General features: G+C 31.4%; 1 protein-coding gene across 1 annotated transcript; it reads right to left on the bottom strand.

Annotated features, from left to right (window-relative positions):
* On the bottom strand, positions 1–27,088 carry LOC139500635 (uncharacterized). The gene is made up of 16 exons (XM_071289392.1): positions 27,028–27,088; positions 22,667–24,226; positions 21,149–21,502; positions 20,094–20,152; positions 18,830–19,060; positions 17,809–18,030; positions 16,650–16,686; positions 15,833–15,978; positions 15,197–15,263; positions 14,158–14,760; positions 8,869–9,219; positions 6,433–7,029; positions 5,530–5,883; positions 3,981–4,129; positions 3,218–3,395; positions 1–468 (listed from the first exon to the last, which is right to left on the bottom strand). Exons 2-16 carry the CDS (start codon positions 24,219–24,221, stop codon positions 179–181), a joined length of 5,193 nt encoding a protein of 1,730 aa, XP_071145493.1. The 5' UTR covers positions 24,222–24,226; positions 27,028–27,088; the 3' UTR covers positions 1–178.
* Between the last annotated feature and the right edge of the window lie 883 nt (positions 27,089–27,971).

Here is a 27,971-nt window from a genome sequence, read left to right as displayed (position 1 = left end):
AAGTAAATAAATCTTAACTGATTCTTAAGACTTCTCAATTACAATAATTTCTTAATTAAACAAGCAAACTCCTATTTATCCTCTATTATAATGTCACAAAATTATGATATATGCAGAGGGATACTATTCAACATTTGATGTGTCTTATTATTTCAACATTAATTGCAACAATATTTGATTATCTAAACACAATAAGATACTCAGGGTAAGCTTGAGCATCGTGAAATATGACGAATATTCCCGGTGATGACGGATTGTCAACAACACTATCGTATAAAATGTGTGATCCTGACGCTCCATATTTTTGTGGAGGAACTCTCATCTCCCGTTGTCCTTTAACATACTCGCCGACGAGAACTTTACATAGATATATCCTTTTAATGTTATCATGGTCAGGCGTTGCGTATTGTGACTTTGTTGAATATGATGAATTTACTGCAAAGTATACTCCATTGCCATATGAAGTAGCTTAAAAGAAATTTTACTAAGAATAAACACCTAATTTTATAAATATATGTATGCGTGTGAGAAAGATGTCAGAGCTTATCAAATGATCCTACATATATGGCAACTTCTCCTCTTTTATACATTTTACATTGGACAAGCTGCATAAAGTACTTTATAAAAAACACACAGTCTATCAATTATATAATATATATATATGTCGTAAACATATTATAACATACCTGTAAGACTCAGATCGACGTCTGGTTTCTAATTGACGTCCGTTCTTCAAAACGACGTTCAAATCTGACGTCACAATAACATCACGTCCAAAAATGATAGACAATTTTATGTTCCTCTAATTGACTTCCAATTTTTGGCCTCTCTTATCGACGTCCAATTTTTAACTTCTCGAATCGACGTCCGTTTCATGGGCATATGTATACCGTATTATATGGAAATACCCAAAACCAATGAACAAAACTGCAACTTGGATTGTCCAAAGATGCTAATACAGTTCCAGGTCAATATTTTTCACAACCAAAACTAACATTTATTATATGTAAAAAAATAAATATATTAAATTTATTACCGATGTTTACAGGTTGTTATATTTGAAGTAATTTAAGAAATTATTGAAAAAAATTAGAGGCCATGACACCAACAATGCAAAACAATTGTAACTGAAGACTAACGGTCTTACTTATAACAAAACAATTCCGAAAAACAGATATGTCAGACATAAACCAATGACAACCACTGGACTACAGGCCCAAAACATATTTGGCTTAGCTAAACATGTTTTAGAGCGTGTAACCCTAAACTGGAACAGTGTTGTAACAGCGCAATATAAAAAATTAAAACCATGTTTCACTGCAGGTGTACAACTATAAATTTGTTGAAAAATATTACAGAGTGCAAATTATAATACTATAAAAAACACTGCTGTATTAAATATTGCCCTCTATATGTTGTTGGGTTTTCATTGACGTATAAATAAAATTGAGAATGGAAATGGGGAATGTGTCAGAGACAACAACCCGACCAAATAAAAAACAACAGCAGAGGATCACCAACAGGTCTTCAATGTAGCGAGAAATTCCCGCACCCGGGGGCGTCCTTCAACTGGCCCCTAAACAAATATATACTAGTCCAGTGATAATGAACGCCATACTAATTTCCAAATTGTACACAAGAAACAAAAATTAAAATAATACAAGACTAACAAAGGCCAGAGGCTCCTGACTTGGGACAGGCGCAAAAATTCGGCGGGGTTAAACATGTTTGTGAGATACTCACATGTTAATTATCAATATTGATATGAATGAAATTTGTCAACGTAGATCGACTGGATTAGTTTCTATCAAGATAAATATCCTAATGCAAGTTACATATTGGGGGTTGGAGAAAATCTATGGAAAGTATGTTAACTGTTTGAAAACTAATTTGTTATAAGCACCCTACAAATCAGACCAAAATTCATCGTTTATTTCGTATTTGAAAATTTCTAAATCAATTACTAGTAACGTCCTATGCATGTAAATGTATGTAAGTGCAGTAATTTGTTACTTCATTAGTTATTGATATTGGACATCGATTATAAATGATTACAATCTATCAGACGTCGTTTTGGTAAAACATGAAGTCACATTGGACACAAATATTGGACGTCGATTTGAGGAAAGGACGTCGATTAGAGACCGGACGTCGATCTGAGTCTAACATATATACAAAAATATTGTACATATTATAACTTGTTTAATGCTAAAATAGTAACAAAAAGTGATAACATGTACACAAGTACCTTGTACTTGTTATAACATGTACAAAATATTGCTTTTTATATAGTGTAAAATGTTTTTGTACATGTTATAATAATGAAATATGAACACAATCGCAACTTGTACACGAATTATATATATACAGATATCGTGATTTTTCACATATTATCTTTAACATGTTTAAATCGAGAGATATTTTCATGAAAACTGTTACAATATATATTTCAATCTCTTGATTATCGTATCACATGGGAGGGATATACTATGTATGCAGTTGCTTTTGAAATTTTATATATTTTCCAGTTGTTGTTGAATCATCATCTTTTCAAGTACCGTTCATTAACCATGTTAACTTTAAATAATGAAAAATATCCGTTTGGTTTTACCATTTCATTAACCATGTAAATGTTATATTGACTCGTTGGGAAATAATTGCATAATTTTCTTTTATAAAAGCTGCCAAGCAATTTTAGTTTTTTTATGTATTAAGGTGGTACCCAACACCTTGACTAAAATTAATTTGACTCGTTTAATTTTCATAAAATTTGGACAAAATATTTACTTTGACCTTTTGAAAAAAATATAAAAATTTCAAAGAACTTGAACCAATCACTTTCTGGAAAAAAAATTGTTTGATATATAGTATTTTGACAAACACTAATTTTGATCATTGAGAAGCTTAATTTTGCATTACCAATACAACGTGATTAAAACGTTTAGCTGATTTTACAGAGTTATCTCCCTGTAGTGTTAGGTACCATCTTATTTTTTAATTTAAAACAGGTCCTAACTTTGAGTTTACATAACCAGAAGTTCGTTTGGCTGTATGTAAGATATATTATATTTAAGTTGTGTTTCGGCATTTTGTGCCCAAGGCTCATGTTTTATTTATGATAACCCTTTATTCTGTATTTCGTATAAAATAAGTCAAACATATTTCTGATAACATCATAAATTAAGTTGTCCAAAAAAGCAAGAATAAATTATTTTACCATTTTTTCCACAATAACCTCTGTTGAAACCATATGTATTTATACCATCGACTGCTTCCAGTGTAGTGCCATGCCATAATTTACGTTCATTGTTGAAGCAGGAGGGGTTTATAGAGTCCATAAGTTTCTTTCTGGATATGTATTGCTGGTGCAAAGCTCTGTTCTGTATTCTTTGAACCTGCCAAGTTATTAGCATGGCAACAAGTGTTTGTTAAAATCAATAGAGATAGTAACTCAAAATGATAAAAGCGAGATTTTTGATTATGATTTATTATATCAACTATTTTCGTTTATCAAAATCCTGCTTTTACTTTATGTTACATCTGGAAGGAAATGAACGAAAACATTTAAAGTTTAAAGTATTTGAACGGTACAACAACGAAATAAGCAGCTTTGCTAATTTTTTTTTGTCATACACATGTAGCTCTTCAATTGTTTCGGTTCGTAAACATCCTTGGCTTTCAAATATATGAGTATGAGCGTTCCCAGTGAATATTAATCATGAAAAGCGCTTCGGACACAGAAAATTTAAATAACATTTGTATAACGTGTTGTATTCAATTCTTTTTCAATTGTTTCTATATGTCTATTGAGTGTTTAACGCACAAAGAAAATATTTACAGAAAAAATAGCAGAACAAAACCAAAAGTAAAGTAGATTTAAAATTCACATATATTCAGTTTCTTGAATAACGCGGATTAAAGCACTTACGAAAAATCAATATGTTTAGATATTAAATAGTAAATTTTATAAATCTTCATACCTTGATAATGTCATAATGTTTTGCAGATGTTTGTTTGAATTCGTCTATTACATCTTTATATTCCTGATCATGTGATTGTAAGATAACTGTTGTAATCATTTCATGGGACTCCATAGCTGTCCAGTTTGATGGAACATTCTCAGAACTATCTATAGAAAACAATTAAAAAAACCAACGTTTGTGTTATTCCTTAAATCATATTCTAAAAGCACACGCGAGGTGAATTGTCTTAATTGCTATTAAGTCTCTTTTCTCTTGCAATATAATTATTGATGTGTATGGGTTCATCAACGTACTTGTTAATGTTTGAATTATTTGCCTCTTTGATCAGCATATGCCTCACAAAATAACAAATATTTTCGTAATTATTCACTAGCAACTGGCTCAGCTGTGTGTGTAAAAAGTAAAATAAAAAAAATTCTGAACCCCGAAGAAAAATTCACAACGGAAAGTCCATAATCAACTTGCGTGAGCGCTGAGAAAAATTCTCTTTCGAAATGAAAGTTGGAAGATTTTTTTTTTTAAAGTTTGCATGTTTTATACTTTTGTTACCTATTTTTTTATAAAGAATAATGCCAAAACCATTCAGTCATGACAGCTACTGTCTCTGAACTTGCTGAATATTAAATGGAATTGTTTTCAAATTATGTTACTAAATTTATTATTTCATGGATGAATTAAACGTAACTTTTGTTGTTGAGATTTAAAGGGTAAGTAGTTACTTTTATATCATTATTTTCTATGATGACAACGTTCAGACTCACCTTGAGTTGTACTTTCATTTGATGCCTTCACTACAGTTAGAGAGGATATTCGAATAGGAAGAAACGGTAGGTCGAAATTAAAGCCGAGCTCAAGTTGGACAAAAACACAAAAGAGATTTCGTTTATATAATTATTTTCAAGGTCGTGGATTATTTAAAACTGTCTTCTTGGGCATAAGTCGCTATTTGTATACACTGACTATATTTAGATATAAGTACTTAAACCTTAACGAATTTGGTATACCAAAAAGTAGAATAACAAGTGATGCTTAGGCGAAAAACGATAAAGATAAAAAACGATACTAACCCTTTATCACCCCGTTATTTTGTATTTTGCATAACATAAGTCAAACATGACAACATAGGGACATCAACAGAAACGGATATGCACTAACTTATCTAGAGTAAATCCATTACATGTGTATCAATCATCCCACATGCACATATTGTTATTCTATATAACCTAAATTCGCTTATTTTCAAAACAGTTAAACAATCATGATTATCGTCAAATGCCATTAACGTTATTTCTAGAAGAATTTAATTTACTTTTGAATAATTAAAAGAGCCCAATAATCTTCTCCTACTTTTAACGTGTTTACCATATAATCTTAGACAAGCCACTTAACAAAAATAGGGCCCTAGAAACTGTATCATTAAAACTAATTTACGCACTAAGTCTTATAAACGGGTTTTTACTGGTCTCTGTATGTTTTCCTGGCTTTTATAAAGTAAATGCAATGTCCTTTAGTGATGAAGTGATAGTAGTGTTTGAATTATACAAACCTGAAAACAAATCAGGCATCGATTGATACATTTTGAATTTGCCAGTTCTATCACTGATGGTATCGCTTACTGGAAATTTCGAAGTTTCCGTGTTAGTTGTAAATGTATGAAACTCATTCATATCTGCATATCCCAAAGTTTCACTTGTTCTATCTTTTCTTTTAATGCGTTTATCAGCAAAGCTATCGGGAATTGTTTGCAAAAAAGCCGAATGAATCGCCTCCACCTCTGACTGATCGGTATACACAAAATGTATATCTTTAATACTTGATCGCATGCCAGCTTCTGCGCTGTATTTCATAACGTTTTCTGGGTATATCTTAACTATTTTTGAATTCCAAACGGTATCAAATCCTGCAATTGAAAAAAAGAATAAACTAATGTTAACATTTAACTATCTCCTAAATTCCTATATTAAAACAAACAAATTGAAAATTATAATTAAAGTTTCTGTAAATTACTCTATATTGACAATTTAGAGTAGGTCATATTTAAATATCGGACTAATAATATAATACATGTATATATATATTTTATTTTTTAAATCATTTAATTTACAAATTATTGCGTAATGCGACGTATTTTTACTTTTACTTCAACACTTTAAGTCAATTTAGTGAGGTACATTGTAATGTCAGCAAATTTTTGTTCCATAAGGTAAGAGCTTTTGTTTGTCATGTTTAAATAGATCTGCGTGCTTTGATGATTGATAATATTCTTAATTAAACAATATATGCTGAAAAAGATTTAGATTGTTTTACTGTATTGGTTATCATTGTTGTAGGACTATACGTTGACGTATTGTGCGAAAATAACAAAATGGCATACATAGTGCTTTTACGGATGACATTACCGATTTTAATTGTTGAAGACAGGACGTTACCCAGTTATCTATTTACTCACCTAATGTGATAAGTGGTGGAAGAGCTATTGAGGTCATACTATCCATGTTGGCTTGTGACAGGCAAATCGTTATTGCGGCCGAAACATTTTCTGAAATTTCATCTATTGTCAAATTTTTATTCCGCGCAGGTGCCTTTACGTGAAGTATTTTCTTGTAGTGGGTCAAATTTCCAGCTGTCGTAATGCAAACACACTTTTCACGTAATACTCCATGATTTCTAATATATTGTGAGCATTCGTTTTTCATTTTTTCTCCAGCTTCTAAGATAATACTCGTTAAACCAACAGTTTCATTTAGTTTACTACTGGACGGATTTACTATGCAATCTACGTTACTAAGATAACATATATCTGCCTTATAGACAAATACTTTAACTCCTTCTTTTGTTATCATTATTACCGAGTCTTGTCTGGGTCTGTAGAGGGTTGATGACCTTACTGAGGACTGACAAGGTTCTTTCTTTTTGTCGTTGTTGCGCAATCTGGCAGTCATTAACAAATCAGTTAATGTATGAACCATGCTTTTTCTTTTATTGAACGAATCAGCACATAATCCTTCTGTTGCATTCATACGACACTGTTGATATTGCATATCACCTTGAAAAGAAATAATGATTTTATGCTAGTTAAAAAGTCTTTATTCTCTTATTTGTGTATATTCTTTTCCATTTTTTTTTATCCATAATGCCAACATCTAAAACGTCATATTATCCTATCGTTAGAAAGGGAAAATCCAGTAAGGTAATCCTACTATCAACCACTATTTGATTTTGAAGATGTTGTTCGTTTAATATAACAGTAGAATATGAAAGATTTACATGTTACAAGACTGTGTTAATTTCTATGAATATTATATCAAGATGATTTTCTACCCTAAGGGATATATTATCTAAGTTGTTTTTTATAAAACCTTTCGAAATTTTGAGTCCTGAATTCTCTTTAACTTCGTACTTTTTTTCGCCTTCACTTTTTTATTGGAGCGTCCCTGTTGAGTCTTTTGTAGATGAAAAGTGCGTCAAGTATAAACACATGATTAGCCTAATACCTTTGACGTTTTTTTTATAATGTTGCTTTATGTTTTGATTTTCGTTTTGGAAAACCAGTCGAACCTGGCAGATTGGTGGTCTCAACACCACACAATATGAGAAAATAGATATACTAAAAAACCCTCTTATATTACTTCATACTTTCCCCGTTCCGACGTCCATAACTAGATCAGAGACGGAGCCATGAATTTTAAATGTGTGATTATTGCAAGAAAAATGAAAATAAACCGCCGTCCTAAATCATAATTAATTTTCTAATCAATAGTTGCTACACCCAATCCCATCGTCTGTTGTTTATTTACGTCGTACTTTAAGTTAGATAGTGTGCTAGTGACTAATACGACATATATTGGGTTAGTAAATTCCATACATATCCTAATAGGTCACAAGCACAATATGTAACGAATTTATCTTACCGACTATCTTAAGATGTGGTATTTAGGCTCAAAAGGTGACCAAGTTTTCAATACCATTAGCATTATGAACCTACTTCCATTGGGCTATACAAACCAAATGCCAATAACAACTTGTTAGTTGTAAATGTGTTTTATGAATTTATTGCAATCGTTCATAATCAATTTCATCGTCTGTTGAAAGCTTTAAGATTTTCCCTCAACACCGTGTTGATTGTATAAAGCGACATAACACCACTACTAACAGTGTATTAAAATAAGCCCCGCCTACTAACCAAATTTGGAATACACATGGTATCCAGGCGGTTGCTTTTAATCAATAATATTCCTAGAAATGTATAGGAGGTAAAATATTAGCAGAAGACCCTCTTCATTTCATCCAAATTTTAACTTACAATCTACCGCATTAGACAAGATGACAAAATAATCGTTTTGGTTTATTTTCTTGACATATTCTGTTGATAACCTTTAGTTACGGGTACAGTGTGTATTACCAAGGATTTACAAAAACTTACATTAGAAACATATTTCAAAAAAGGAAGAACATGATTGTTGCCTTTATCATTATTTGAAGCACGTTGTATGGCAAGAGACTCGACACTTCAGTATAAATGCAAACATTTGTAAAAGCTTAAGATATGGATTTAATACAATGTAATACAGAGATGATTGTTCATGAAAACGTATATTTTCATCATAAAGAAAACTTTGCCCACACAACTAACTTCCTAATAGAATTGGAAATATCTTCAAGAATTGATTATTGACACATACAGCACGTTAAGGAGTTTAAAAACATCTGTACAATTGCTTTGCTATACAGTTCTTTAAGATAATATACGAGAGCAATTGATATAATATCAATTCCTTTTTTTCTTTATTTAAAAAAAAATGTGTGCACTACACGTGACCAGGCAACCTTATTGCAATTATATAATGTGAAATCAAAACAGAAAAGTATTATATGTCATACCAACCTGATATTAAACCAGGCCTGGATTGAGACATTCTGATTATCTTAATCCCGTCAATAATGTTTTCGCTTGGTTTGTTTTTGAAAGGTTCTGTGCTTTTAAAAGTATGAAACTCATTGGTTTCTACATTTCCCAAAAGTTCAGTTGCTCTATCTTTCTGTTTAATGTATTTTTTAGCATTGCTATCGGGAATTGTTTGCAAAAATGCCGAACACATCGCCTCTACATCTGACTGATCGGTATGAACAAAATGTATTTCTTTTATATTTGATTGCATGCCAGCTTCTGTACTGTATTTCATAACGCTTTCTGTGTATGTTTTAACTATATCTGTATTACAAGCTGAATCGAATCCTACAATTTAAAAAAACAAAATAAGTGCAACTTGAATATCTTCAGCCAACATAAACAATACTGTATAATGATATCATAAAGCATAGATCATTTTAAAATTGAAATGATATGTAACTGTTCCTAAAAGTTCTCCTATCATAAAAATGACGGTAGTTCACAAATCGGATCATAATTATAACAACGTGATACATGTAAGTTATAGATAATGCATATTTTTAAGGTTTGTCTTCTCGTCGAACACACCTCGGGTTGGCAGGATGGATAAAATGAAAGACCGACCGTAGGGAGGTCTTTTTTTTTGTGTAATCCTGACACCCGAGGTGTGTTCTACGACTAGAAAAAAAAACTGAAAATATTCATTATCTGACATATCTGCCGTAATAAAAATAATAAAATTATAAAGATTTGCAAAATTTAGCAACCGACCAGACTTAAGTGGGATATTCCTTTCTAATGCGTTCAGATTTTAATACGCCCTACGGCTCATTTAAAAAGTCAAATAAAACTAGCTAATTAATCTAGATATAAACCGTAAAGTGATTATTTTTTTCAACAATTTTAATTAAATCGAATGAAATATTAAGAATTATTTTATTTTAATAGCAATACATTTTTAACAGATATTCAGGATACTAAAAGTAAAAAAAAGTCGTGATACATGTACATGTAACACGAAAACGAATATCAATACATGTAGGTCAAAGTATGATTTCCTATTCAGTGTGTATCGTCCTGAACATATATGAAATATTTGCCACTGGACGTTTAGCAACAAACAACAATCAACCTATTCAGTGTGAATCAAAATTATTTCGAAACCTTACTCGCGAATATGTTAAATCTTGCTTTAAATTATTTTTAAGTATTATGAAAGCTTTACATATAGATTCAACTCACATGATAATGTCTCTGCATTGCAGCGATAAATTAACGAATTTCACATTATTTGTTTTTAAAATTAAAATGCGGGTCATGATGATTTTTTTACACCTATCATAGATTGAACTTTAAAAAACAAACTCCCAAATCGGCACCAAAAATTAGCAAACGAATATAATTATGCTGTAAATTATAGTTTGCATTTTCATCAAGGAAAATAATGACCTCACATAGGTCATTAGTGTATGCCTAGGTGCATATTTCATTGAAACATGGTATCGTCCGGGTTGATTCTTCGAAAGAATGACCTATCGTTCTGATACTCAATAAAGGTATATAATTTATTTAAACAGTCATATGGTCCCTATGGTCATGTTATTACAGGAGACCTCAACATCGTCGAAGACCGTGAGATCAAAACTTTTCTAAAGAAAGGACCAAAATACCGTCGTCACCCATCTATAATAGATTGGCAACAGTGTTTTCAGGTCATTAAAGACGCTCTGTCTGCCTACTGTAAAAATTGGTGCAAACGTAAAAAAATCTGATAAAAAATCTCTAGACAGTTATTTGAATAAAATTATGAATACTGTTAATATTCGAATATCTCATTAAGAAAACACTTCTGAAATTAATAATAGGATCCATGATATTCCGATTTCTAGAATAAAAAATAAACACCAAGTACTCGCAGAACGGTTTGTGTTCGTACTGGCAGACAAGGCAGCCAATACTGTAGTGGTGGTGTGACGCATATACTACACGGAAGTTCTTCAAAACGAATTTATCAATTCCTCTACATTCAGGTTTGTACGCACCACAAAGAGTCAAATCGTTGACACGCATATCACTGCCAATACCCAGCTTTAAGTCTCTTCCGAACATTTGAAAGTCCCTACCATGTACTGGTTACCGAAATTACACAAAAAAACATTTAAACTTCGTTTCATCTCTGTAAGTCCTCTACTACTAATCTATCAGTGCTTCTAACTACCTCCCTTACTACTATTAAAGAACTGATATTAACTTTTGCAATAAAGCTTCTGAAAATAATGGTAATAATTATTTTTGGAGTGTTAAAAAATCTTAGGGGTTTTAGATAAGATACATGCTTTTGATGGTCCTTTAAATTCCGTTGACAGATTTTTTCTACTCTGTACACTACACTTCCGCACAATCTTATAAAGAAAAAGTTTTCGTATTTGTTAAAATGGTCTTTCGAAAAATCTCATTGTAATTTTATTTGTTGTAACTCGTTTAAAGCCTTTTCTGTAACGAAAAAGGAAAGTATGCTAGATGCACTTATTGGAAATGTGAGGATATGCATATAATTGAAGCCTTACATTTTCTGCTAGATAACTCGTTTTGGCGATTAAGTGTATCGTCAGATAGAAGGTCTTCCTATGGGCACTAACTGTGTTCCTTTAATAGCAAATTTATTCATATAACTCAGTATAGACCCATCATTGTTACATTTTGTTGATACATTCAACAATGTCTACCATTATATGGATGATATTTTTTGGTTAGATAATCCAGAGTTCTCTAAATATACTTCCGAATTTTACCCAAAAGAACTTACTTAAACTAAATCTAACATACACAGCACCAGTTGCCCTTTTCTAGATTTAGACATTTAAATTTCTAAAGGGAAACTCCATACTAAAATTTACGACAAAAGAGACGATTTTTCATTTCCTATTGTTAATTTTCCTTTTTTTTACGGCGATGTGCCTTTGGCTCCATCATACGGTGTTTATATATCCCAACTAATTCGGTATGATCGTGTGTGTACTCATGTCATAGATTTTAACGAACTGAATGAATGCATCACTGGTAAATTATTATGGCAGGGATTTCTATACCATAAATTACTTAAAACTTTCACTAAATTTTTTTCATAGATACAAAGATAAGTTTAGAAAATTTGGCTCTACCTGTACAAAACTTATTAAAAATGGTATTTCAAATCCTTAAATTTATGATATTATTATACTGAAAGCGCGGAAATCACTATGTGATCCGTGTAAACTCATCGAACCTTTGAACAAACTTATTAGTAAGTATAAAAAAGAAGATGTGGTATGATTGCCAATGAGACAACTATCCACAAAAGACTAAAATGACACAGACATTAACAACTATAGGTCACCGTACGGCCTTCAACAATGAGCAAAGCCCATACCGCATAGTCAGCTATAATAGGCCCCGATAAGACAATGTAAAAATTCAAACAAGAAAACTAACGGCCTTATTTATGTAAAAAAATGAACGAAAAACAAATATGTAACACATAAACAAACGACAACCACTGAATTACAGGCTCCTGACTTGGGACAGGCACATACATAAATAATGTGGCGGGGTTAAACATGTTAGCGGGATCCCAACCCTCCCCCTAACCTGGGACAGTGGTATAACAGTACAACATAAGAAGGTTATCGTACCAATATTTTAATTAGATTTCTGAATATAGTTTACATTGGCACTAATATCGATTTTGTCATTAGCAAATTAAAACATAACTAAATGGTATTTTCTTTTCAAGCGGGATGTATAGAGATACTCATACGATAATTTTTATCTTTAAAGAACATGATGAAGTCACTCCTCACTATCCTTCTACCTGTCGATACATAAATTTTAGGCATTGCACAGTCATGTCTTCTTTGACTGTTCATGACGTTAAAATACGAAATCCCTGGGATGTGTTTTAGTTGATTTTAGTCTCTGATGCATGATTTTTTATTATTAATTGTTTTGGTTTTTAACTAGCTGTCAGTAACTGCGAGTACTCTCAAATTGTACTTTTTTGTTAACTTGACCTGTTTTACTATATATAATGCTTTTTTGTTATTTTATGTTAATATGGATCTTGTCTATATACCAGCTTTGATTATTTGGAATATCTACATATTTTCACTTCTATGTACTATTAACATCAAAATTATTTCATTTCTCCTTTAATTCTGTGCTTGCACCTGTACAGGAAGTTTTATCTTGCTCTAACTGTATAGTTTTATTGTTGATATTCACTCAATATGTACCAAGTGTTAGATTAGTTTTATTTATATAACAGAACTTTCTTGGTATTCCTAATCGGAATATATCATACACACAGACGAAGAAGTATACTTAACGACAAAATTATATTTTATTTACCTGTGTATGATATATATGAAACATGTTTTTTCCAAAAGTGACGACATTCTTAAAATTGTTAAATATTTCACAGTGGTATCTTACTTTAACTTTGTTTTAACCTGTTTATTTACTTTTGACCTTAGTTATTTATCCCTAATAATTCTATTAACTTTGTATTTCGTTTCAGGTATCGCAGATCAAATTTATTCGTTCATAGTCTGTTAATTTATGTGTTTCTCGTTCCTCGTTATTTTATATAGATTAGACCGTTGGTTTTCCCGTTTGAAATGTTTTACACTAGGAATTTTTGGGGCCCTTTATAGCTTGTTTTTCAGTGTGTACCAAGGCTTCGTGTTGAAGGCCGTACCTTGACCGATTATGGTTTACTTTCATAAATTGTTATTTGGATGGAGAATTGTCTCATTGGCATTCATACTACATCTTCCTATATCTTTTTTATTTTTTTTTAAACATCTTCCTATATCTATTGGCTTTCTGTTTCCATATTAAGTGGTAGCTATACGTATTTTGACGATTCTAATTCAAAAATTTAGAACAGGTTATTAGCATTTTTTGAAACAAAAAAGTTTTGTTTCATAAACTAGGCTCGTTTTTTAACAAAATATACAAGGTTAAAATATTTAATGTCTTCTAAATAAAACATTATATGCTGAAATGTTTACAGGTTGCCATGCTGAAATCGTTTTACTCATTATATTAGAAGGCTTTTCTACTCATTATATTGTTTTACTCATTATTTTGCCAGCATCTAAGTTATTTTGCTTTGATTGGCAAGCTATAACATGTACATCTCCTTATTTATATTAAACCTAATTACGCATATGTTCTACTCATAATGTCATGTATACTACTCTTGAATAAGACAAGAGGTAATTTTTTTAATTTTTAACCTACCTAGTGAAGTAAAGGGTGCAAAAGCTATTGATGTAATACCATTTATGTTGGCTCGAGATAAACAAATCCTTATTGTTTCCGAAATATTTTCTGAAAATGCATCAATTGTCAAATATTCATTCCGCACAGGTACCTTTACGTGAAGTATTTTCTTGCAGTGGGTCAAATTGCCAGCAGTCGTAATCCATACACGCTTTGCACGTAAATCTCCATGCTTTGCGATATACTGTGAGCATTCTTTTTTCATTTGTTCTCCGGCTTTTGCAACAATGTTCGTTAAACAATCGGTTTCATTCATTCTTCTAATAAATGGGTGGACTATGCAGTCTACCTTACTTAGATAGCATATATCCGCCATATACACAAATACTTTAACTCCTTCTTTTGTAATCATGACTATTGAGTCTTGTTTTGGTCTGTACAGGATTGATGATCCCATTGGTGTTAACTGAGGAATTTGTAACTTTTTGTCATTGATCCATAATGTGTCAGGCTTCGACAATTTGTTTGATGAATTATAAGCCATGCTTTGTCTTTTATCAAACGAATCAGAATTTATATCCTCTGTTGCGTTCAAAAGATACTGTAGATATTGTATATCACCTTAAAAAAGAAAAAAAAAGATACGTTTAAGATTGTAAAAAAGTGTGACAAAATCACAACGTATTCTAATCTTATCTTCTTGATATGTTCTTTTGCTATCATGCAGGCAGGGTTACAGCGTGTCCTACCAAGGATTAACATTAGAAATATAGTCAATGTGACATTAAGAAAATAGTCAATTTATTTCTTTAACACAGTTGGTTGTAAACCAAGCATAGCATGATGTGCAGTAGATACCGCGTGTAGAGTAACTTTTGAGATAAGTCTACTAAATTTGCATCTATTCGAATGTTCAAATATGACTATACAATCGTAAGGTATTATCAAAAGTATTTCATAACCGAAAGATAGAGATGAGTAACGACATCCATGCTACACTTCAATCACCTCAAATGTACGAAGCACATGTTTTTAAATTATATATAAAATATTACACCTTTAGGATATTTGCTATCTTGCTTGTCACTTGCTTTCAGCTTGGCTAATCTGTTAGTTTGAATTCCCTGAAACAAAACATATTTTGCCTGTTAATATCACTAGTAGAATCACTTCTGCAACTTCTTTAGCAATTATATTTGCATATTAAGTGACAGTGCATCAACTGGTCAAACAATGTTAAACCACGGACAAAAAATGAGGAACAAACACCGAATAGTATCGTTTTTATCTAAAAGGCTATACTCTGAGTATGTAACAAGTCTTTATTTTAAGCCTGCTTAATAAAACATGAAAAGTAGCAAAATGAAATCAATAACACAGATCAGATTATCACAAGAAATCGTCCGTCTGAGTTATTTCTTTATACTATTGAATGACTTCCATCTTTTCTTTGGAGCATAAAACTCATTGAATTAAATGCAGCTAGCTATAGTTCACTGTATTAGCAATTATTCTATATAACAACACTCGTTTCTTTCAATTGTAAATAAAACTGGACATTTATTTCAAATTTCAATAATTTAATCCGACGCATGAACAAGAATGAAAAAATGAATCCTCAAACATATTTGAAAAGAAATTACTCATTACTATAATAAATAACCTTCTGGCAGTATAAACCGATTATCCATACCTCGTCCGTTATTCCATTCGTATTAAATGACTCTTCTATCTGTTTAAAAGTGTCGTGTATCAATTCATCACTGGGACCAATTACTTGCACAGTGCATGTTGTAAAATCAGGGCAAGCAACAACAGAATCAACAAACATATTACCCACTGAAGCAAATTTTAAAAGTATACAATAAGAGATTGTTTCTTGAAAAACAAAATAAATTTGTTCTCTACGTTATTAGGCACAGAGTGTTTGTGATTCCTAGTACGATATTCGTGGTCATTAAAAAAACCATCAAAACACTTCAGTTAAAACTTTTTCGCATGTTGAGCGAGCTCTTGAAAAAATGTGATGCTATATTGTACCAATTATTCGTCAAATAAATTCTTGTGTTTTTATAATCAGTACTGCTGCCCTTAGGGAAATGTGCTTAAATAGCAACGACTCAAACATTAAATCAAACAGCATAATAACGACAACGAAGATGCTTGATGAACTACAATATTGACGTGATACAGTCGATCCTCTCTATCTGAAAAATTGCTTCATAAATGCTCACACAATTGATTTAGCGATACTGAATGTAGCACAGACGATACACATGAAAATTGTCAAAAAAGACGAAAGAGAACTTGATAATGTATTTGTTAGTCTGATTATATCAACATGGCCGTTTTTTTTTCGAAATGATTTGTTAAGTAAAACAATAGTGTCTTATTTACTTATCGTTTAAACTTTTCTTGATTTCTTTATTTCTCTTATTTCTTTTTTTGAAGTTTGAGCAAAATGGCAAAAACAATATTTTGATGATTATCTTTATGTCATAATATCTCACCTGTTTTCTGTCTATTTTTTTCTTCTGCTTCAAATACCTTTCACACAAAATAGGAAAAAAATGATAAAAAACTAACATGATTAACGTATACAGGTATAAATATGTTCGTATATTTCCATATTATATGTTGCAAGAAATCATTCTACATGTACTAAAATGTTGAAATTACACAAAAAGGGCATGCTTGTTGCAAGTATACTCATAAATCGCTTACCAAATATTGACGTCAAATGATACATACACTAAAGAATATTGTAAATAGAAACTTCGTATTTAAAGAAAGACGAAAGATACTAGAGGGAAATGCAATTCAATATTCGAAAAAACAAGAATGTGTCCAAAGTACACAGATGCCCCGCTCGCACTATCATTTTCCATGTTCAATGTACCGTGAAAATTGGTAAAAATATAATTAGGCATTAAAATTAGAAAGATCATATCATAGGGAACATGTGTACTCAGTTTCAAGTTATTGGACTTCAGCTTCATCAAAAACTACCTTGACCAAAAACTTTAACCTGAAACTCGCACTTTCATTTTCTATGTTCAGTGGACCGTGAAATTGGGGTCAAAGGTTTAATTTGGCTTTAAAATTAGAAAGATCATATTATAAGTAACATGTGTACTAAGTTTCAAGTTGATTGGACATCAGCTTCATCAAAAACTACCTTGACCAAAAACTTTAACCTGAAGCGGGACAGACGGACGGACGAACGGACGGACGAACGGATGAACGGACGGACCAGAAAACATAATGCCCCTCTACTATCGTAGGTGGGGCATAAAAACTTTCAACGACATAGCTAAAATGGAAGACGACGAACAGACAAACAATTGTACATTAGCTAAAGACTGAGTAAAACGAACCACATCGAAAACTTAGGTGGTATCAGGTGCTCCAGAAAAGTAAACACATGTACATCCTGTTCCACACGTGGCACACGTCGTGTTTCTCATGTTAGTACATGTATTAAGTATAGCTACGAAAATATAACTCCTCATTGTATTTGGCAATTTTTTTAATTCCACTATAGGTTTAGGCTATACAGTGCCTCTTTTTTCAGATCTGAACTTTTTCCAGTTGATGAAAACTGTCTTCATGATGTATTAAAAAAGGAAGTAATTATAAAAATAAGTTATAATCTTCAATGCAACATACCTGTAATACGCCTGTATCCGCTGGATATATGACAAAGTTTATTTCAGTAAGAGATCCCACGTTGTTAGCAGAGATAAATTTGTTCGCTACAAGAAACATCGAAGAGGCGACAAGATTTGATGGATAAATGAGGTTTCCTGTTCCAAGAGCAGGAAATGCGATGCTTCTCATATTTAAGTTAACTGCTGTGTTCAGGCAATTCTTGATGAAATATTCAAACTGCTGAAGTTAAAATTAAATGAATGCCTTTGAGAGTTGTGCACTATTTATATGTGTATTGTTTGTCGAGAAACATCAGGATCTGGTATTACATAGCTTGTGTTGAATAGACGGAAAATGATTATCTTTAAACTTATGTGTTTGTCATTTGTTCTCTAGTGGAGAGTTGTGTCATTGACAATACCACATCTTCTTTTTCTTATATGTTAGTATTCAATAGATATATGAAATGATCCTAGACAAAGGCATCATTGTATTCGGTACCGCGCCTTCCAAATCTTTATTAGTAATAAGTCCCCAATCGGCATAAGGAAACATTTGTTAAATTGTAGACCATATGTCTAGACTAGTATCTGGAGATTTTCGACCACTCACACATGACGCGCATGAGTCGATATACCGACACAGTTATCAGCCAACTAATTCGTAAAATCATCATAAACAAGCTTAACTGAGAATAATATATACGTTAGGTCAGAGGTAATGGGAAGTTAATAATTGAACAGTTTAAACCATTGCGTTTGTCCTATGTTATAATTTTATATCGTTAAACAATGTCGAGGAACAGAACAACCTATATGAAGTAGACCTTCTACATGTTTCACTTTCGTTACTTCACAGAAATTGTATGTTAACTACTTATATTGGTGATGCCATTCAAACCATTATTGGCGAATGATATGTAAATAAGAACTACATTTTTCAGCTATCCTGAAATTTTGATTTCATTAACGAGATACTACTTCACTAAAATAGGTATGCAGATTACAAAAACTAAAGTTGAAAGATATGTTTGTTGTACCTGCATACTGCTCTCTGATTTATATCTTGGAAGAACCCCATGAAAAATCTTTTTCGCTGATAAATTGTATCCTCCTGTTACAACTACTTCAGGGAACTCTATCTGTCTACCTTTTAAGGTACTGTTGCAATCATGCTGTAGTTCAACACCAGCAGCTTTGATTAATGCCTTAGAAACCATTCCTCTTGATAAATCAAATTCACGATTAGTGGCATTCACAAGGACGTCACACTGTTTGAAGAATATAATGAAAACATACTTTTAGTCTTTGAATATTGAACTAGAATGATTCATTCCTTACATGCAAAGTAGTTTGATAACAAAAGATCAACATTATTTGTTTTCATGAACTTTATTTTATAAATTTTTTTGTATCCATTGTCATTTATTGATTATTATCATGGAAGTACAAACATTTTTAAAAACACAAATTCATTCAGCCGTTTTTATATTTTCTTTATGCTTTTAACTTCAATCTTGTTTAAATCTTTATCACCGTTAAAAGATTATAGTGCACTTATGGTTTGTGCGATATTATTTAGCAATTGTTTGTTTGTCAGATTTGTTTGGCAGTTTACATTACCAATTTTGAATATTGTTAAATAACTCATTCAACCACTACAATTCTCTTTTGGGTACTCTAGTATTTTTAATTACAAAATAATACAATGAACAAAATATGTTTTCGGAATGTTGTTATCATAAACATTTAACAAACTTATACTGCAAGATAGAATCTTTATACATGTATTGACCATGATTGTATATACATTGTAATATTGACGTAATGCGACCCCTAATGAGAGGAAGTAAATAACTGGCAAACAGTCCCGCGTTTCATTTCAAAATTGAGCGATATATAATGGGAATTGGACATGAAAAAATAATACTTCAAGCAATATTATTTTAATAAAACCATGTGTTCATCATGTTAACAATTCGAAACTTCGCTGAATGCCATCCAGTCATACATGTAACTCGTTGTTATTGTAAGCAATTAAACCTGTGTTAAACGAACATAAAATATATGATATATATTTCTCTTTATAAAATGTGAAAACTAAGTTAGGTAAAAGCGAATTCGTAGATGTCGCAACTGTATACAACCTCACACAAACTAAACAAATATCGATACATCAACATGCTCCTCAAATCTAGATTTCCGTGGATAATGTCTATATTAGGTTCCTTATCGTAATGAGCTTATAACAGTGATATATTCTTTAAACCCTCGTTCATTTTATGATAAAACAAACCAACTTACTTTCATTAGGGCCAGTTCGCCTTTCACTATATTTATCTTAAGTTTTTGCTTCGAAGATCCTGAAATAAGATGAAATAGATGAGTAAGGTTTCGGAGTTACGCTAGCCATACAATCAGATTCAACGCATCATTTTTTTCGTAATATGCCTGTATGTTGTAAGGGATATTAAAATAGTTCCTGGTCGTTGCATTGTTTGATATAATAGATAGTTAAATTTGCCAATGTTTATTATTCAAAAAGATCAAACTGTTAAAAATAGTTAGGAAAACCAACTAGTTGATCCTTCGAAACTGAATAAATGAATAAAATTATAAATCTTAAGATTTTTTTTATTTTATTTTCTTATATTGATTTGAATATTTGTTAGATAAAAGAAAAATGACGAATTTAGAAATACGGGATATAGCTGTAGTGTCACAGTCAATTTTTTTAATTCGTTTTTCACTATTCACCGCTTCAAGTTGAATAATGAAACATAAACTATTTCATTATTCATTATTCATTTCTTAACATTGAATAGTGAATAGTGAACTATTTCATTATTCATTATTGAATTTTGAATAATGAACTATGAATAATGGCCTTACTTCAGCGCGGTGAATATTTTCACTAACATTGGTACGTTTCTATCATGAGCAGATATAAAATGAAAAAGTCAATGCATATTTGAAATAATAAATCGGAAACAAAGACAATATGCTGTATTTTTTCTCATGATAATTATAACAGATCTATTAAAGAATAGTTGAAACAAGTTGAAGAGTATAAATGATTATTTTCTGCTTACAACATGTATACGTAGTGGTGACACAAAACACAACACATATCTTACAGACAGTATCGCCATTAGATAGTTTTTGGTTCATTTTACATGTAATTGACGTCATACATGTAAGCATCATACTCTTTCTTTCAACAATATGTCATATTTTTAAAATAATGTTTGTAAATATAAAACAGATAGATGGAAGTAACTAAATAATTAGCAAACAATACCATTTGAATGTTGGAATACATATATTAATTGAAATATGTCTTAATAGTAACAATATACCTTTTTTCAACTGACACCATTGATTTATAATGTCGGAACTAGGCTCAAATATGTCGTCTGATGGTGCAAAGAACTGAAAACATGTTGGTCTGCTGCAATTTAGAGATAATAAAATAGCTCCCAGAAATCGAACGACAGGCCATCCAACTTTTTCAACTATAGACAAATCCAACGACATAACAGTATGTTCTTGAAGGTTTGCTGATTTAAAATAATCTTTCATTTCTGTCATCAATTTACGCAGGTTATCATTTTCTTTGGCTATCTTCCAGATAGGTAGGTATATAGTAGCATGGTCATCATGGTCATGTTGAAATGCATTTACCATACATTTGATAGTGGATGTATCACCACCTTGACAAGTAAAAGAGTAGATAAAGCATAGTTAATATGAATTATATTCATAGTGAATATGAATTATATTCATAGTGAATATGAATTATATTCATAGTGAATATGAATTATATTCATAGTGAATATGAATTATATTCATAGTGAATTAAATTATATCTATTGTATTTTGTTAATTTGAAACAATCAAAGTTAAAAAAGAGAACAAGAGTCTTCCAGCAACCTGAATCGCTCACCTAGAATCATAGCATAAACTTTTTAAAAAAACATGCCAATTGCAACTAACCCTTAACTTTGCCACTTTGAATGGTTAACATAAAATATGCAAACCAAAATAAATCAATATAAAATATGCAGAATGCATTTCGGATACAATAACTCTTCACATGGTATAACGAAAGGCTCAAATATAAAAACAAAACCAATTGTTATACTCCTGATTTGGTACAGGAATTCCTTTTTTTTTATATAAAAAGATGGATTTAACATGGTTTTGTAGCATGCAAAACCTTTCACTTTAATTTACTACACTTTACACAATTCCCCCAATAAAAACAGAAGTAGATTTGAACATACAACATTTTTTGCCTTTTATATCTTCCATTTTTCAATATTTTCCAGATATGCTCTTATGGTATAATTAGTAATCATGTGTTTGTCTGTTCAAACTATGCAAGGAAACAGGCGTTTGATTTGTAATGCCAGATAAGCTTTTCGTATATATTAGACTTAGAATAATCCGATTCAATAAAATAGCCAAATCAAATAAGAAGTTAAAGAACATTGATGTTTGATTCGTCTGATAATATTAGGAAAGATAGAACTTAACCTATTTAGTATATATATATATGTTTACCAGTTTTTAGATTTGCCCTTAATGCTTTAGTTTTATAGATACAAGCCATAAACATTTTACCTCTTTGTTCTATTTCTACCCATGTCGGCAATTTTTGATTGGTTGGCGGGATCAGTGGACACATTTTTTATAACTAGATATCTCAATGATTATTCGGCCCTGTAAATTCAGGGGAGAAGATATTTGTAAAAGTTAACGAACGACGAGGGGCGACGAGGGATGACGGACTTCAGGTGAAAAGCACACTTGGCCTATTAGGTCATTAGGCCAAGTGAGCTTAAAACACGTTTCGGTATTTTATAGCAACTTACCAGCATTATGTCCAACATTCAGAATCAACGTATTCTGTCCTAGCCAATAATTATTTTGCAAACTGCACTTGTAAAGCTTCACAGTAAAACCATCATCTACTGTAATACTTCGACATCTAGTATGTTCTCTAAGGTCAACTGGTATCATTTGCATTTCGGATGGCGCTACTTTGGCTGATGAAAGAGAAACACTACACCCGCAGCTTTCTGCGATATTCTTCACCCTTAATTCCAAATCTGTTACTTTATCCTCAATAATGTACGTCTTGTCTTGACCATGCAGCATTTGTTGTAGATTCAACAGTTCTTGATAAGCAGCTTCCACCGCTGAGTCTTCTCCTTTAACAGTCAATTTACATAATGGCTCGTCTTGTTCGTAAACATTTACTGAATAGTGATTCTCAATGAAGGATTTGTAGCTACTCAATAGCTTTTTCATGGTTTTCTGTTTTTGGTTTGGAATTAAAAGTCTCTTCGATGTGTACATATATTCAATTTGAGTTGGATTGAACCAGAAGTCATCCGTTCTTGATACACTTACTGTTGAAAAGTCTGTGCTCAGTTTGATTAACAGTTTTCCATTACCCTTTTCTTCTAAATTGGCTATTTTTTGTTTCGCGTCCTCGCTACTAAAAAAACGAGACGGCACAGCGATGGTGTCTTCTTTGAACGCACCTTTGATCACTCCGTATGCTGCATTAAGTTTTGATTGGTTTTCCGCATATAATGTCAGAGTATTTTGGCTGTTTTTAAACCATACACATTTATGATTTCGTAATCTAAATAGCAGAAATGCATGTATAGTTTCCCTTTGAATCAACTGATATAGACAATCACTGAATGAATAGTTATTGCAGGACACAGTGAGATTACTAGTTCTGATTGTACTCTTTAACTCATTCTCAATTAACAGTTTTGTACTAGAATCAGAAACTAAGATCTGTAATCTGAAATGTTGATGACTAATGGCAACATTGTCTTTCTTGAAACATTCTAAATTTAATAAGTCATAAATCCATACAATTGCTTGGTGTCCTTCTGATAGTTCGACAAAAACCTGTGTTGTTTCCTTTTCTCTAGAAATATTTAATCCGTCAAGTTTTGCATAAGTACTAGTTGTTATACTACAACGAGGAATTTTGTCTTTCAAACATTTAACAACTTGGTCTAAAACTAGCGTATGTCCGACAACCCACACAGAATTTTTGCAATACTCATTAATATAAATTCCCACTTTATGTTGTGCAAATTGTTGAGAAGTAGCGTCTATCTGATTTTGTTCGATTGAAAGTTCAATTATTGGTCTGATTTCTAAATTCTTTTTTTCTATCAATTCAAAAAATGCTTTTTTAATAGTTGTATGCACATCCACATCAGTTCCGGAACTTAAGGCTATAGGATTAAAAGTTTCATAGTCGCTTGAAATACTTATCTTTTTAATAGCCAAATATTCTTGAATGTTCGTTTCAAAATTCACCCATACGTGTTTCCATAGACATTTTGATTGCTGGTCATTACAGAGATCAAGGACATTTACGGCACGTCTTAACGACATGTTTTCTGAAAATTATTAATAGAATTAAAGAATAAACTACTGTACTTGAAATATGAAATACAACTTTATCTTAGATAAAGCAATATGAGCCATTAATATCTAATAAAATAAACGATACTGTTTGTAAACTATGAGTGATACTTTTAGAAAATACTTTTAACAAGAGTAAAACAAACTTCGCCATTTGTTTTACTAGTTTTATGATCCTTTTAAACAAAACCATAGTAATAAGATCTAAAAATCAATTATTTCATGTTCACTATTCTTATGTGTTGTGGCTAAATGTGTATTTGCATAGCAGATAATGCAATAATCAAATATATGTAAAAGGAGCTAAAAGGAGCTAAGGTATGAGCTGGTTGACCGTAATGGAATAACCGTTTCACAGATGATATCGGATATGTTCATTATGTCGAAACTACAATTCACTTCTCTTTTCACCATGAATACTGTAGATTCATTTATTTTTGTTGGTATTAGTTTTCTTTCGTGGATTGCGGAAAGTTTGCATGTTCGTGGATATCTGATTTCGTGGTTTTGCCGAAGTCTGCATAGAAGCTTATCGAAATTTTGTAATCGTTAAACATGTAATTTCGTGGTTCACCTGTACCCACGAAAGCCACACAAATCGGTATCCAGCGAATAGTAATGAATCCATAGTATGAACTACTGAGGTAGACTATTTACCGGGTTTGTAATAACATTGAACAAAACGACGAGTGCCACATGTGGACCAGGATCTGCCTTTCCTTCGTTAGCACCTGAAATCAGCCCCAGTTTTTGATGGGATGCCTGTTGCTCAAAATTAAGTTTTCTATGTTGTGTCTTGTGTACTATTATTTGTCTGTTTGTCTTTTTATTTTTTAAGCCATTTCATTGTCAGTTTATTTTCAATCTATGAGTTTTACTGTCCCTATGGTATCTTTTGCCCCTCTTTTATAGCTGAATGCAACAATGCTTTTGATACACTGACACGTACTTAATCTTTGCGTTATGTTGGTCAAGTAAACAATAGTACCATTTATTTTTGTAGATATTACTTAACATAGCTGTTTGGTGACCAAATTAATATTTATTTGTTTGACGGCATCTTTATACTTGATTTATAGTTATTATAAGGTAACTGAGCCTTTGAGATCGACTATACATGGTATAAGATATTCTCATTATTGAAGGTAGTACAATTGTCTATAAATGCTTTTATCCTTTTCATCTAAATTTCGTGACGAATTGTCATGTTTGCAATCATCTAGGAATTTTTAACATTGCCATATAAGTGGACGATTTGGCTAGCCTAAAAACAAGTCCCTCCCCTATGTTCTTAAAATGTCCTGTACAAAGTCAGAAATGTGTCAGCTGTTTTCAAGTTATCTGTTTCTTTGTATGCTGGCGGTTTTTTGTTGTTGTTGCAGTTCAGTGTTTCAATCAACTGTTAAGATGTTTTCTCTAATAGTAGATTTGTTTTCCTCTGTTTTGGTATCTTACCCGGATTTTTTTCGATATTATCTAGTATAAATAAATAACAAAATTCAATCAATTCTATATAACAACAATAATGATTTCTGTTTCAGGTAAAATAAATGACTTTGTGAACAAATCCCCCTTACGAGAATCAAATGAATTCTCCTTTATTAGTTATATAATTTTATGTACTTCATTCAAAGAAATCTCTTATCTGTATTTATAAAATCAATAGATGTAATTTATAAGAAAAAAATATTTTAAAACTACATCATGTACGTCATTTCATTGGAACATTAGTTAGTTGGCTCTAACAATGTTTGTCTACAAGGTTTCATGAAAGACATGCCAAAACAGTACTACTTTGTTGTCGCAAATTGAACAAAAACTACTTTTCTTTTAGCTATTTCGAAGTCTTCATGCACTATTCTTTCATATTGTTTCATATTCCTGTCAAAATCCAAATTGTTAAAATAACCGCTAAACTTTGGTTTTAAATTTCTTGTAACATTACTTGATTCATCATTTCGATCTTGTAAGCATCTATTCTCACTCTTGATTGAAATGGTTTTTTTTTAATTTGAAATGTAAAACAAGCAAATAAAGGGTTCAACCTTCCAATATAACAACAATAGACGTAACTTAAACTCAAATACAGTCACAATAATATCATAAAAAAATCTAACCTCGAATCTTTTTATTCGAGAAAGGTCCTCAGACATACCCAGGATAACCGAAACTATACCTAACATATATGGATGTTTTAAGCGATATAGTACAATGTAGATAAATAAATCACGATATTTAATTTAAAAGGATTTAAATTTAGAAAATCAATATTTGTAATAACGGAGTGTTAATCAGGTCAGGTCAAGGACATAATCATTTCAAAACAAAAAGGAATGAAAGCGTTTTTTTTTCAATTATTTCATATAACTTTAGGTCGATTTGTTTTAAAATGATTATTCGTTAATTGTATTAATCATTATACCCAATGTGTGTTTGTTTGTCAAATGTTTATAAACTTCTATTTCTAACAAAATTATACTAATTTGATTAAAAAAAAAAGAAGATATTATTAGTTCATGAAATTATCAATAGAAGTAAAATTAACGGAAAAGTTCTTATTTTTCAATCAAGCGCACAATACTATAATAATATTTGCGTGTATTTGTTTTTATACACAGTTGGCACAGTGATCGATCCGTAAATAGTTTTTTTTTAATTCAGGTAAGTGTGCTTAGGTTTTTTCATAAGGTTCGATGGAGTAATCGTGATTTTGAATAATAATTATTTAATCTGCAAAAATTAAATGTTTAAGATATTTACAGTATTGAGCGCTTACCCTGACTACGTACACAGCAATGATAACGAAAGTAGAAACAATTACGAGCATGCGTATCTAAATATCTAAATAGATATTCTATAGTGTTAAAGTACTGCGTTTTATTGTACATGTATATAGTTTTGTCTGCTTATACTGGATAATAATACTCTCGTAGTGTTTTGTTAAATGTATTAATTTTGTGTGACAATATAATAACATATCATTTTATATTATTTAATATTAATTGTACATTTTTTTAATTGTGTTGTGTGTCTTTGTCAGCTATTCTACGTCGTTTTAAAATCCTCCCTAAGTTCTTATAAATCCCTTCCAATATGTGTCATTTATTTTCTTACAAGTACAAAGTGGAAGGGCATTGAGGACCCAAAATAGATTATCTTAGCCGTATTTGGTACAACCTTTTGGAATTTTGGATCCTTAATGCTCTTCAACTTTGTATTGTTTGGCATTTTAAATATTTTGATATGAGCGTCACTGATGAGTCTTATGTAGACGAAACGCGCGTCTGGCGTACTTAATTATAATCCTGGTATCTTTGATAACTATTGACACCACTGGGTCGATGCCACTGCTGGTGGACGTTTCGTCCCCGAGGGTTTCAACAGCCCAGTAGTCGACACTTCGGTGTTGACATGAATATCAATAATATCTGAATATGGTCATTTTTATAAATTTTCTGTTTACAAAACTTTGAATTTTTCTAAAAACTAAGGATTTTCTTATCCCAGGCATAGATTACCTTAGCTGTATTTGGTACAACCTTTTGGAATTTTGGATCCTCAATGCTCTTCAACTTTGAAATTGTTTGGCATTTTATATATTTTGATATGAGCGTCACTGATGAGTCTTGTGTAGACGAAACGCGCGTCTGGCGTACTAAATTATAATCCTGGTACTACAATTTAAGTCCATATTATTGACATTTAATTAAACGTGTTCCA

This window comes from Mytilus edulis, chromosome 13, assembly GCF_963676685.1.
Source record: "Mytilus edulis chromosome 13, xbMytEdul2.2, whole genome shotgun sequence".
Classification (NCBI taxonomy): domain Eukaryota; kingdom Metazoa; phylum Mollusca; class Bivalvia; order Mytilida; family Mytilidae; genus Mytilus; species Mytilus edulis.
The sequence above is the reverse complement of the archived record's forward strand: the minus strand, read 5'-3'. Positions and strand labels throughout refer to the sequence as shown.

Coding starts and splice junctions, on each gene's coding strand:
- LOC139500635 (XM_071289392.1), bottom strand. CDS start 24,221: ATGTCGTTAAGACGTGCCGTAAATGTCCTTGATCTCTGTAATGACCAG. Junction 4,130..5,529: donor GATGCCTGATTTGTTTTCAG/GTTTGTATAATT, acceptor TGTTTTCTATAG/ATAGTTCTGAGAATGTTCCA. Junction 469..3,217: donor AGGTTATTGTGGAAAAAATG/GTAAAATAATTT, acceptor ATTTCTTTTAAG/CTACTTCATATGGCAATGGA.